Here is a 13267-nt window from a genome sequence, read left to right as displayed (position 1 = left end):
ACAGACAAGCATGGAAAGTGGGCGCCTTATCTTTCAACTGGAAAAACCATCAGGATATGCCTTTCCTCCACTGCCTCTCCCTCCCCAAGGTACTCCTAAAGGTGAGACAGGCGAAACCAAAAATGATTCTGATTGCCCCAAACTGGCCCCCCCAGTACTGGTATCCGATCTTAAGGAACTTGTCTCGATGCCCAGCCTGGACCTTACCTCAAATACCTAATCTACTGTCCCACCAAAACAGATTCTGCACAGCCAACTCGGTACTCTACTCTAAACCTGGCAGCATGGCGGATAATGTAGCCATACAAAGCGCACCTCTCAGTAAAGCTGTGATGGATGTCACTTTGGAAGCCAGAAGGCCTAGTACTAGAAAATCCTATGCTGGAAAGTGGAAGAGATTTTGTGCTTGGAACCAAAATCAATGAATTGACACAGCTGTACCAAATATTCCTCAGATTTTGCAATACTTAACTGAGATGCTGGACAAAGGCCTATCTTTTACATCAATTAAAATTCATGCCTCTGCCATTTCGGCTCATAATACGGAGCCACCACTCTTTTTTTATTCATCCTTTTATTAAGGCAGTACCTCAGAGGAGCCAAAAATTTAAGGCCTCCAAGGAGATCGCCAATGTCTGCATGGGACCTCAATTATGTCTTGGAAAAACTCACCCTACCTTCTTTTGAGCCAGCTGCTACTGCGGATATAAAGCTCGTCTTGGAAAACAGCTCTGCTCTTAGCAGTAACTTCTGCAAGACGAGCGTCAGAGCTACAGGCTCTCATGGCGGTGGAACCTTTCATTTTTTATCCAGACAGGGTGTCTGAGGACAAACCCTATATTTATGCCTAAGGTGGTATCTAGTGTAGCCCTCAACCAAACTATTCATTTGCCAACTTTTTATCCAAGTCCACAGAACAAATGGGAGAAAATTCTGCATTCTTTGGATGTACACTTAGATTCTATTTGGACTAAACTAAAGATGTTCATAGTGTTTCACTGTTGCAGTCATTACACTTGGGTTATTCTGCTGGCAGGCTACCCGCAGTCGGCCTGAATTCTAAAGCCTTGGTCCGGCATCGGTTGCTGTCGCCTCTTCCCTGACATCAGTGCGCCAGGGGTATAAGATGCAGCCGATGCCATTTTCTTCAGTCTTTCTTGCAGCGCGGTGCCCGAAGCAAAAGCAGTTTGCAAGTGCCGGTCGGCCGACATGAGATTTTCAAATACGAATTTCAGATCCGAAGTCTTCATTAAAGCTAAGTACCCCGTTGGGGAAACTTTTTTTTTTTTCTTGCTCCAGTCCGATGTCAGAAAAAGTTAGTTAACAATTGTATTTCTTGTGGGAAGCAAATACCTCATAAGGATTTCCATTCTTACTGTATTCCTTACCTAGGCCCTTATCACAATGTTGCTAGCTGTTGGTTTTGTGCTAGATTTAACCAACGCACTATTAAGCATCGGTACCATTTTGCCTTTCATTACTTTGGCCGAAGATTGTTATATAATGCAGTCTGAACAGCCAACTACCAGAATATATAAAAAGCGCAAGGAAAAAGAAAAGGTCAGGCATCCGAGGTCCAAAACCGACTAGGCTTCCTCTAAGCCATTTGCAGGTCCTCAGTGAGGTGCTTTTGCAGCCCCTGACGCCTGCTACCTCAGCCACAGGCCGCTGACTACTCCCACGTGGAGCCAGCTAGGCCTCTGGATACTCAAGGTATTGGACACTCGGGAACTATTCCCTCAGATGGGTCTGGAGCCGCTGAGCAGGCATCTGCTTCTGAGGGTGTGTTCAGACCTACAGTTATGTTAAGCCTACTTCAGCTTCCAAAGCGAAGACTAAAGCAGTTCTAAAGACAAAGAAACAAGTACAGCATTCTCCAGGACAGATTTCCATGCCTAAAAAACAGATGGTCAAAATGGCCGAAGACCTAATTACCTTGATCAGGGGTTCCCATCCCCCTCCTGAGAAGCGGCCTAGGTAAGAGACAGAATATGAATCTTCAGATCAGGTTTCCATTTCCTCTGACTCCTCTTCTGAATAGGAATTCTCTCTTCCTCCTTAAGAAGAATTCTGATGCTGAAGAATCCCTTCAGCCTCACCTCCTGAGGATTATTCTTTTGGGGAAACTCTGCATACCATGAGGGAGCACTTCCACTGGGAGAGCCAAGACTACTCAGAATCTAAGAAAAGGCTTTGAGATTTTCTTTTACTGCCTCAGCACAGGCCTCTGGCTATTCCTCCTGTTAGACATTGTAGATGTATTTTCAGAGTCCGGACTTTCTCCAGACTCTCTACCTCCTGTTAAACCAGACGGATACTACAGGGTTCCAGATTCACATGAATTTCTTTATAAAAAACCCTGCTGCTGACCCAGAAACTATTTCTCATGGTCCAAAAGGGGTCGAGGCTTCTACTGCAAAAACCCTTACCCCCTCTGATAAAGATTCAAGGGCACTAGACAGATTGTGAAAAAATGTTTACACGTCTGCTACTTTGGCTGAGAGGGCTTTAAATTGTCAATTTCATATGCTTAAATATCAGCAATTCTTAATGTTACTGCTAAAACAGAATGTCAAATTCTGATTTGTGCAGAAAATAAAGACATGCAGGATTTATTGCGTGCAACTGAAGTGGAAAAGTATACATTGCAATGTGGTTTTGATTCTCTGGAGGCCTCTTGCAGGGCTGCAGTTGCGGGTTCTGTCATTAGGAGGCATGCTTGGTTAAAGGAACAAATTCTGCCTGATCATGTTAAAGCAAAATTATTAGATGCCCCATTACAGCATGATACTTTATTTGGTGTTAAAGCAGAGGAGGTGTTGAAAATGGAGGACAAAGCGAAATCTATGCAAACAGTAAAAGATTTCTTACAGGTACAGCCACTCAGATTTAGCTAGCCTGCCAAGAATTGGTCCTTTCCAGTGTCACAGGCCACAGAGGCAGATACAGATGCCCCAGAGGCATATCTCAGCCCCAGGGCTCATACAGGCCTAAACATTGGGGTGCTTCTACCTCCAAAAGCGGAGAAGCCAAATCACAGCCATATAGGAAACAGTCCCAGTGACTTTCCTCTGCCAGCACCGATCACTTTTCTTTTGTCAGCCCCCTTAGGGGGAAAATTAGCACTTTTTTCTCAAAATTGGCACATGATCACCCAGGACAAATGGGTCCTGAATATAGTGTCCCATGGCTACAGGTTCCACTTTTACACCCTGCCAAGGGCAAAAGGTATGCCAGACCTGCCACACAATCAATGGGCAGAGGCACAAAAACAAGTTTCATCCCCAAGTGCCACAGCAAGAGCAGGGACAAGGATTTTACTCATGACTTTTCTTGGTACCCATTAAAGACCAAGCCTGGAGACATACTGGACCTGTCTATTCTAAACACATTTCTGGACGTTCCAAAATTCAAAATGTTGACTCTGCAGTAGCTCCTGCCCTTGCTGGGCAAGGAGGCTTGGCTGGTAACTTTGGATCTGAGACATACCTGCATATTCCAATCTGACAATCTTGCAGAAGATACCTCAGATTCATAGCTGGCTCAATGCATTACCAATTCTCTGCACTGCCCTTTGGCTTATCTACTGCGCCCAGGGTCTTCACAAAATGCCTGGCACCAGTAATTGCGTTTTGCAGACAGAGGAATTTAAATATATCCCTACTTGGACGATGTCGTTATTCAAGCAGAGAACAAGGACATTCTACTAAAGCATCTGGCATTTGTAAAAAGATTACTAATTTGCCTAGGGTACACAGTAAACCAAAAGAAATCAAAACTAGTACCCTCTCAAGAGAGAATATTCCTGGGTGCAAGCTTAAATACAACTGCCCAGATGGCTTATCTCACGCTAGACAAAGGCAACTGACTTCTTACTTCAAAATGTTGGCAACAAAGACTCAGTTATCTGCAAGAAAAATTTTGCAGGCTTTGGGCTTCATGACATCCTGCATTCTGCTAATTCCTTGTGCCAGACTGCATGTGAGGAAACTACAATGGTATCTCAAGTGTTTGGACTCAACATTGTCACAGCCTGGAAACAATTACCCTCATTCCTTGCCTGCAAACAGGAGTTTCGATGAACGCAGGCCTGTCACCACAAGGGACAGCCATTCGCCCTACCCATAGACAGGCAGTCAATAACAGCAGATGCATCAGATTTTGCCTGGGGGGCCCACATGGCAGGAAAATGTATTCTGGATACATGGCCCACAAGCCAAAGGCATCTTCATATCAGTCAGAGATGCTAGCTGTTCAGAATGCCCTGACAGCTTTCAAGGATTTACTCCATCCAGGACAACTACTGATAAGGACGGACAATACTACAGTCATGTGGTACATAATCTGGGAGGTACACATTCCTACCCCCTCTGCAGACCAGCCATGACTGTGGGACACAGCATTGACTTATCAAGTACACCTGCAAGCACAATTCCTGCCAGGAAAGAAAAATACGCTGGCAGATGAACTAAGCAGAAACCACACTGATCCCCATGAGTGGAAACTGGATCCACAAGTCTTCAGCGTGATAAAGAAATGGGGATGCCCAGATAGAGATCTATTTGCCTCCCCTCACAACTGCCAACTACAGAGGTTCTGCACAAGGACTTATTACAAGCTAGCATGGAAAGTGGATGTTCTATCATTCAGCTGGAAAACCCTAACCGTATGCGTTTTCTCCTCTGCATCTCCTCCCCAAGGTACTCCTAAAGGTCAGACAAGAGAAGCCAAAAATGATTTATTGCTCCAGACTGGCCTTGCCTGCACTGTATCCAATCCTAAAGAGCTTGTCTCAAGGCCCAGCCTGGACATTGCCTCTAATTCCTCATTTACTGACCCAACGAAACAATCTGATTCTGCACAGCCAACTCAGAGCCCTAAATCTGGCAGCATGGCGGATAATGTAGCCATTCAGAACACACCTCTCTCTAAAGCAGTGATGGATGTTATTTTGGAGGCCAGGAGGCCCAGTACCAGAAAATCTTATGCCGAAAAATGGAAAAGATTCTGCACTTGGAATAAGCCACAAGGAATTGACACGTTTGTACCAAATATTCCTCAGGTTTTACAATACCTGAGAATGCTGGACAAAGGCCTAAAATCCATGCCTTTGCCATTTCAGCTCATTACAATACGGAACCACCAATATTTTCACATCCGTTGCCAAGTCAGTACCTCAGAGGGGCCAAAAGCATAAGACCTCCAAGGAGTTCACCAGTACCTGCATGGGATCTCAATTGTCTTGAAATAACTCACACTGACGCCTTTTGAGGCAGTCAATACAGCTGAAATAAAGTTCTTATCTCGGAAAACAGGTCTGCTCCTAGCAATAACCTCTGAAAGACCTGTCTCAGAGTTACAGGCACTCATGGCTGTGCAACCTTATTTTCCATCCAGACAGTTTCTGAGGACGAACCTGACATTTATGCCCAAGGTAGTGTCCAGTGTGGCCCTTAACCAAACCATTTGCCTACTTTTTATCCAAACCCACAGGAGGGTGAGACTCCTGCATTCTTTGGGCGTACACAGACAGCTACGCTTCTACTTGGACAGAACTAAGGCATTCAGAAAGACTGAGCAACTTTTAGTGGCATATGCTGCAGGATCACAAGGAAAGGCCATCTGAAAGCAGACTTTCGAAATGGATAGGCCACTGCATTTGATTCTGTTCACAACATGGCAAATCAATCCCGAAGGGCATTAGGCCACATTCTACCAGAGCAGCAGCCACTTCAGCAGCCTTCCTCAGAGGGGTACCAACCAAAGACATTTTAGAGGCTGCAACGTTTGTTATTGCATGCATACTTATTGGCATAAATTTTTAGCCTACCAATTTGGGGGCACCTGACATCTGGGGCAAGAAAAACTGAAGAAAATGGCGTCTGCTACATCTTTTATACCCCTGGTGCACTGTCCTCAGGGAAGAGGCGACAGCAACAGACTCAGGACCCAAGACTTTGGAATTCAGGCCGACTGAGGCAACCTGCCAGCAGGATTACCCAAATGTAATGACTGCAACAGTGAATACACTGTCTACATTTATGGCAAGTGTATACATCTGTACTTTCCTTTCACAGTTAATCCGCTGTCTGACTATATTCCTTTAGTTCTGAGCAGTGCATTCATTCAGGTATTCTGTTTTTTTGCTGATGTAGCATGCTTAATGTAGGTCTGTTGGAGGAAATCCCCTTTGGGTCTGCAGTTGAGACCATTCCTTTAAAAACTAGCCTGAAGATTAACCTTGGAGGCTGTCTTAAAAGGATGAGCTCTGAATCTGTGACAAGTGATATATTTACTATATATCTGGATTGGCAGTTTTGTCCACCATTCCTTCTGTTCATCTACCTCCCTTTGATTCGGTTTATCCTTCTGCTCCTTTCCTGTTGTACCAGAACGCTGGTTTAGTGATCTGTAAAAGGGTCCTTCGATGCACAGAATTCTCTTGGCAGAAGGGAGGAACCATGTAGTCCATTAAGGTTTTGGATCCTGCAATCTTTGTGAAATATGAAATTACGAATCCAGCTCTAAGTACACACCTTACATTAATTCGTATCGCTCTCCATGCCTGAGGTGGTGGTAGTGATGAAGGGTTCATTGTCTACTACCTTCTTGCTTTGTATTTATCAGACTTTTTTTTTTTCTGTAGCTTTGCAAACTTTGGCTATCCAGCACTGATTGTAGGTAGTGAAGAAGGCTGCAGCCTGGTGGCTTACAGGTGCACTCTTGCTTGATGGTTCATCGTGCATACAGCTGCAGTAATCACAGATGGGTTTTCAGCCGTCAGGCATTCCCTCGGTCGGCCGAATTCCAAAGTCTTGGTCCGGTGTCGGTTGTCGTCGCTTACTCTTCTGACGTCAGGAAGGCCAGAGTATATGACACAGCCGACGCCATGTTCTTCAGTCTTTTTTGCCGCGCGGTGCCCAAAGCAAAAGCAGTTCGCAAGTGCCGGTCGGCCAGCTCCTGAATTAAAAAAATATTTGGAACCGAAGTCTTCATAAAGCTAAGTACCCCGTTGGGGAAACTTTTCTTGCCTCAGACCAATGTCAGAAAAAGTTAGTAATTGTATTTCTTGTGGGAAGCAAATACCGCATAAGGATTTCCATTCCCTGTGCATACCTTGTTTGGGTCCAGACCACGACGTCTCGGGCCGTCGCTTTTGCGCTACTTTCAATAAACGCACTATCAAGCGCCGGGCGGAGTTCGCCCAACACTATTTTGGTAAAGCTTTTGACTAAAATGTCGTCGGACACTCCGACTACCGTTTTATCCAAAAAACGCAAGGAAAAGGACCGACATGCGAGGCCCGCGGTCTCTGCCGACACCACGCCGAAACAGGCTTCATGTGGTCCAGTTCTCAGCGAGACGCCTTTGCAGTCCCTGACTACCGACGACACTCCTTTGGCGGTGTCTTCTGTACCCGAGACCGCTGGGTCCTCGGCCCTTTCCCAGACTACAACCGAAGCCCCGGCTTATGTCGAGCCTACTAATGTGGACAGGTCCACCTCCACCCATGGTGTATTTAGGTCTTCATCTTCTTTTTCTATTAAGGCCTTTACTAAATCCAAAGCAGCCAGGCATCATACTAGGCCTGCTGCACAAGGCCCATCTCCTGGACCCATGCCTAAGAAACAGATGCTTAAAATGGCTGAGGATCTAATAACTCTTATCAGAGGTTCTCGGCCTCCTCCTGACAAGAGACCCAGAGTGGAGGAAGAATCCCCCTCTTCTGATCGGGGATCCATTTTATCAGAACATTCTGATGCAGAGGAACACTTTTACTCCCCTTTTGAGGATTCGGATGCAGAACAATCCATTCCTTCTGTATCCCCCCCTGAGGATTTTTCCTTTGGGGAAACCTTGCACACCTTGAGGGAACACTTCCATTGGGAAGGCCAAGACTTTTCAGATTCTAAGAAAAGACTTAGGGAATTTCTTTGGTTACCTCAGCACAGACCTCTGGCTATAACCCCCTGTTTTGGAGGTACTGGATGATGTCTACTCGGAGGCTTGTCTTAACCCGGATTCTCTGCCTCCTGCACCAATAAAGCCTGATAGATATTACAGAGTACCTAGTTCTCACCAATTTCTCTACAAAGGCCATAATGCTGACCCTGAAACCATTTCACAAGGCCCTAAGGGATTAAAGGCCTCCACTGACAAGAATCCACTTCCTGCAGAAAGGGAATCTAGATCTCTAGAAAGGTGGGGTAAGAAGGTATATACCTCGGCCACCCTAGCTATGAGGGCCTTAAACTGCCAGTTTCATACGATTAAATATCAACAGTTCCTGTTATCACAATTAAAAAACAAAATGTCTCAACCTGAACCAGATTTAAGCGTTACAGGATATGATGCATAGTGCGGAGCAAGTGGGTAAACACACCTTACAATGTCGCTATGATGCCCTAGAGGCCTCCAGTAGAGCGGCTGCTACAGGATCAGTCATTCGCAGACATGCCTGGCTTAGGGAACAAAATTTGCCTGATCATGTGAAAGCTAAACTTCTTGATGCTCCTTTACAAAAGGATGTACTTTTTGGTTCTAATGCTGAGGATATACTACGAAAAATGGAAGAAAAAGCCAAATCTATGCAAACTGTTAAAGCTTTCTTACAGGTCCAGCCACCATGTTTTAGCAGGAACTGGCCTTCAAAAAACTGGTCCTTTCCAGCCACTGACAAGCCCCAAAGAGGTAGATACAGACGCACAAGGGGCAGAGGGCAATCACAAGTATCATATAGAGGCAGACAATGGCAATCTCCAGCACCAAGAGGTGGTGAAGACAGTGCACAACAATACAGGAAGCAAACCCAATGACTCCCTCATTTCCATGCCAAGCAAGTCTCAGCTGGCAGCACCTTTGGGAGGAAAACTAGCATTATTTGCAAGCAATTGGCATATTGTCACAACAGACAAATGGATACTGGAATATTATAAACAGAGGCTACAAATTTCAATTTCACACTTCCAAAAATGAGGCATGCCAAACCTGCCACAAAATCAAAGGGCAGAGGCACAAATGCAAATTTCAAAGCTCCTAAACATGAGAGCTATACAAAAGGTACCTACGCACCAACAAGGTCAAGGTTTTTATTCAAGACTCTTTCTGGTACCAAGAAAAGGAACAGACTGGAGACCCATTCTGGACTTATCCATCCTAAACACATTTCTACTCGTACCAAAATTCAAGATGCTCACATTACAGCAACTTCTTCCCATGCTGGGCAAGGAGTTTTGGCTGGTAACATTGGACTTCAAGGAGGCATACCTGCATGTTCCAATCAGACAAAGCTGCAGAAGATACCTCAGATTTCTTGCAGGTTCAATCCACTATCAATTCTCTGCATTGTCCTTTGGCTTATCTACTGCGCCCAGAGTATTCAAAGTGCCTGGCATCAGTGATTGCCTATTGCAGACTTCAAGGGATACATATTTACCCTTATCTGGACGACTGCCTGATCCAAGTGGACAACAAACACATACTACTGGAGCATCTGGCATGTGACACGGTTACTGCTTTCTCTGGGATACACCATCAACAAGGAGAAATCAAGGCTAACACCATCTCAGAAAATAACCTTCCTGGGTGCCAGCTTGGACACAAACACCCAGATGGCATATCTTGCGCCAGAAAAACAAGGGCAACTATCTCAGTACTTCAAAACACTAGCAAAAAGTACCAGGCTTACTGCAAGGAAAATCCTGCAGGCTCTGGGATTCATGGCATCTTGCATTCTTCTAATCCCATGTGCAAAGCTGCATATGAAGAAACTTCAATGGTACCTAAAAAAAATCTATGGTCTCAACAGTCAGTTTGGAAGCAATTATTCAAATAATTCCATGTCTGCAAAAGGAATTTCTATGGTGGGCACAAGCATGTCAAGTAAACACAGGCCTTCCATTCTGCAAGCCTCAAGCAAAACAAGTCATAACCACAGACTCCTCAGATTACGCCTGGGGGGGGCGCACATGGACAGGTGCATTCAGGGCAGATGGTCCCAAAAGGAAAAGCACCTTCACATCAATCAAAAAGAAATGCTAGCAGTGATAAATGCAATTACAGCTTTCAAGGACTTCCTGCATCCAGGACAATTACTGATAAGAACAGACAACACCACAGTAATGTGGTACATAAACAAGGAGGAACACATTCATACCCCTTGTGCAGACTAGCCATGACTCTTTGGAACTTGGCTCTGGAAAGACAAATCGAACTTCAAGCACAGTACTTGCCAGGACTGGAAAACACACTGGCAGACACTCTAAGCAGGAATATGACAGATCCACACGAATGGAAATTACATCCTCAGGTGTTTACGGAGATAATACAAGCGTGGGGGAGGCCAGACACAGATCTTTTTGCCTCCTACAGGAACCATCAATTGCAAAGGTTTTGTTCAAGGACCTTCCATCCAAAGGCCTGGAAAGTGGACGCCCTTTCATTCAGTTGGACAGCATGGACAGTTTATGCATTCCCACCTCTGCCTCTTCTGCCCAAGGTGCTTTTGAAAGCAAGAACAGACAAACCAAGGATGATACTGATTGCTCCAGATTGGCCAAGGCAACACTGGTATCCACTCCTGAGGAGCCTAACACATACTCCTCCCTGGTCCCTGCCTCTAACACCTCTTCTGCTGACTCAGAACAGCTACAAAACCCTTCAGTCAGCTGAAAACACTCAACCTCGCTGCATGGAAAATTCCTTAACACCACAACAGACCCTACTCTCCAAGGAGGTGCAGGATGTCATTTTGGAGGCCAGAAGACCATCTACTAGAAAAGCTTACTCCCCGAAACGGAAGCGGTTTTGCTGTTGGAATGAGAAGAGGCCAGGACCCTAGAAAATTGAACTTGCCTCAGGTTTTACAGTACCTAGCCGAACTGCTGAACAGTGGGCTTTCATTTTCTTCCATTAAAATACATGCCTCAGCCATTTCTGCAGAATTCAACACGGATCCTCCTTTATTCTCTCACCCACTCTTACGGCAGTTCCTCAGAGGGGCTAAGAATATAAGACCTCCAAGGAAGCAACCAATACCAGCCTGGGACCTTAATTACATACTAGAAAAATTAACATTGCCTCCCTTTGAACCTGCTGCCTCAACAGATCTGCAATATGTGTCCTGGAAAACAGCTTTCCTTCTGGCCATCACTTCAGCTCGTAGGGTTTCTGAACTACAGGCCCTCATGGCGGTGCAGCCCTTCCTCATCTTCCATCAGGATAGGGTTTCCCTTCGTACTAACCCATCTTTTATGCCAAAAGTGGTATCCAGGGTAGCCTTAAACCAAGCCATACACCTTACCTACTTTTTATCCTAACCCTCAAAACAAAGGGGAAAGGCTGCTTCACTCTTTAGACATCCATAGGCAGCTACGTTACTATTTGGACAGAACAAAGTCCTTCAGGAAATCGGAACAACTTTTTGTGTCCTATGCCGTAGGGGCTTAAGGGAAACCAGTCACCAAACAGACCATTTCCAAGTGGATTGGCCACTGCATACGATTTTGTTACTCCTATCATGGGAAATCTGTCCCTACTGGTATCAGATCTCACTCCACCAGGGCCACAGCCACCTCTACAGCCTTCCTCAGAGGTGTGCCTACTAAGGATATTTTGGAGGCAGCCACTTGGAGTTCTGTACATACCTTCACAAAACACTACCACCTGCCCTTATATTCCAGAACAAGAGCAGGCTTTGCCACTGCTGTTTTGCAGGGCATTCTGGCTCAACCCAGTTCCTCATAGTACCTACCACCCTATGCATAGCTTTGGGACTCTACCCATCTGTGATTACTGCAGCTGTATGCACGATGAACATAGTACAGTTTTGTACCTACCATAAATGTAGATGTTCGAGTGCTAATACAGCTGCAGTACAGGTTTCCCTCCCTCCTTCCCCACTTGGTAAAGGCATGGGGCCTAACAACCTCTTCATACCACTTGACTGGGTTATCCTGCTATGTTTTATTTGCTTACTTACACTGTTTTTGCATTACATTGCATTGCATGCATATGTAGATAAGCTTTATGTATTGCCTTCCTTTTGGGGGCACCTGACATCTGGGGCAAGAAAGACTGAAGAACATGGCGTCGGCTGTGTCTTATATACTCTGGCCTTCCTGACGTCAGAAGAGTAAGCGACGACAACCGACGCCGGACCAAGACTTTGGAATTCGTCTGACCGAGGGACCGCCTGACGGCTGAAAACCCATCTGTGATTACTGCAGCTGTATTAGCACTCTAACATCTACATTTATGGTAGGTACAAAACTACTTTACTCCCATTCTGTGGAGGGTGCACTGGCTCCTTGTCCAGTTCAATGGTTTTGTATAGTTTTTTGTAACATTGCTTTATGGGTAAACAGTTAAATTTGAGTTAAGGATGCATTGTAGCCTCACATCAGTTGTCAAATTTACTAGTGAATTAAATAGTTTTATATTTGCAGTGTATTAGAATTAAAATGTATGGACTCTTTGAAGTGTTACTATAACATGTAACTAGGAAAACTTTTTTGCAGTTGCTGCTTTTTTTGAAGGGGTTTTCTGAATCTGAGAGGACCAAGCTGGCAATGATTACTGGCATTCTTTTGGCCAATGGAACCCTGTCTGCTAATATTTTAAGCAGTCTGTTTAATGAGAACTTGGTCAAGGAAGGTAAGCAAAAATGTTCAGTATTGATTTTACTGCATATTAGTCTTGGTACGTTATCTTTTTAAATGTTACTGCTGTTTTAACGATTTTTAAGGTTTTCAGTTTTGCTGGACTCCAGTTTATGGGCTTGTCGCATTGTATGACTATTGCATCATTGGAGGAGTCACAATGATTCCAAGGGTAACAGAGCCCTTTTACGTGCTGTATAGGTATATTTGTCAGTTTGAGCTTTGTACAGTGCTCTTTCATGAGTTATAGCTAACGTGATGGCTGAAGCACTTCTAACAGAATTGGTTATTCTACATGGGTTATATATTGGCAGTTGTATCATCAAAATGGTTTGCCATTTGCAAGACAGTGTCTCGACTTCTCAGCAACATTCTTTAAAAAATTGTTTGAGGTTTAACCATTGAGTGGAGGCACTTGATAACATCCATTGAGTTGTCCACTTTCCTGAATTGTTCAGATCAGAATTTGTGAACGTTTTGGCAAGGAGTGAATTTTTCCAAGAAAGGAAGCATCTGGCTTAATCCAGTGACTGCAATTTTGATGAGACCATTTCCTTGGCTGATACCTGAAGATGCATAATTTGTGAAACTAACAGGTTGCATGAGTA

The 13267-nt window shown here is 44.8% G+C and overlaps 1 protein-coding gene across 2 annotated transcripts in view; it reads left to right on the top strand.

The window, feature by feature from the left end:
• BZW1 (basic leucine zipper and W2 domains 1) overlaps positions 1-13267 on the top strand; it is a 948791-nt gene that overhangs the window by 205797 nt on the left and 729727 nt on the right. For both annotated transcript variants that reach the window (XM_044075876.1, XM_044075877.1), the window contains one exon: positions 12519-12654. In XM_044075876.1, the coding sequence (XP_043931811.1) occupies positions 12519-12654 (136 nt within the window). The remainder of the gene's footprint in view (positions 1-12518; positions 12655-13267) is intronic.

The sequence above is a fragment of the Protopterus annectens genome, chromosome 6.part1 (assembly GCF_019279795.1).
Source record: "Protopterus annectens isolate FY-2018-M chromosome 6.part1, PAN1.0, whole genome shotgun sequence".
NCBI classification, from domain to species: domain Eukaryota; kingdom Metazoa; phylum Chordata; order Ceratodontiformes; family Protopteridae; genus Protopterus; species Protopterus annectens.
Note: the sequence above shows the minus strand (reverse complement) of the source record. Positions and strands in the feature narration are given on the sequence as shown.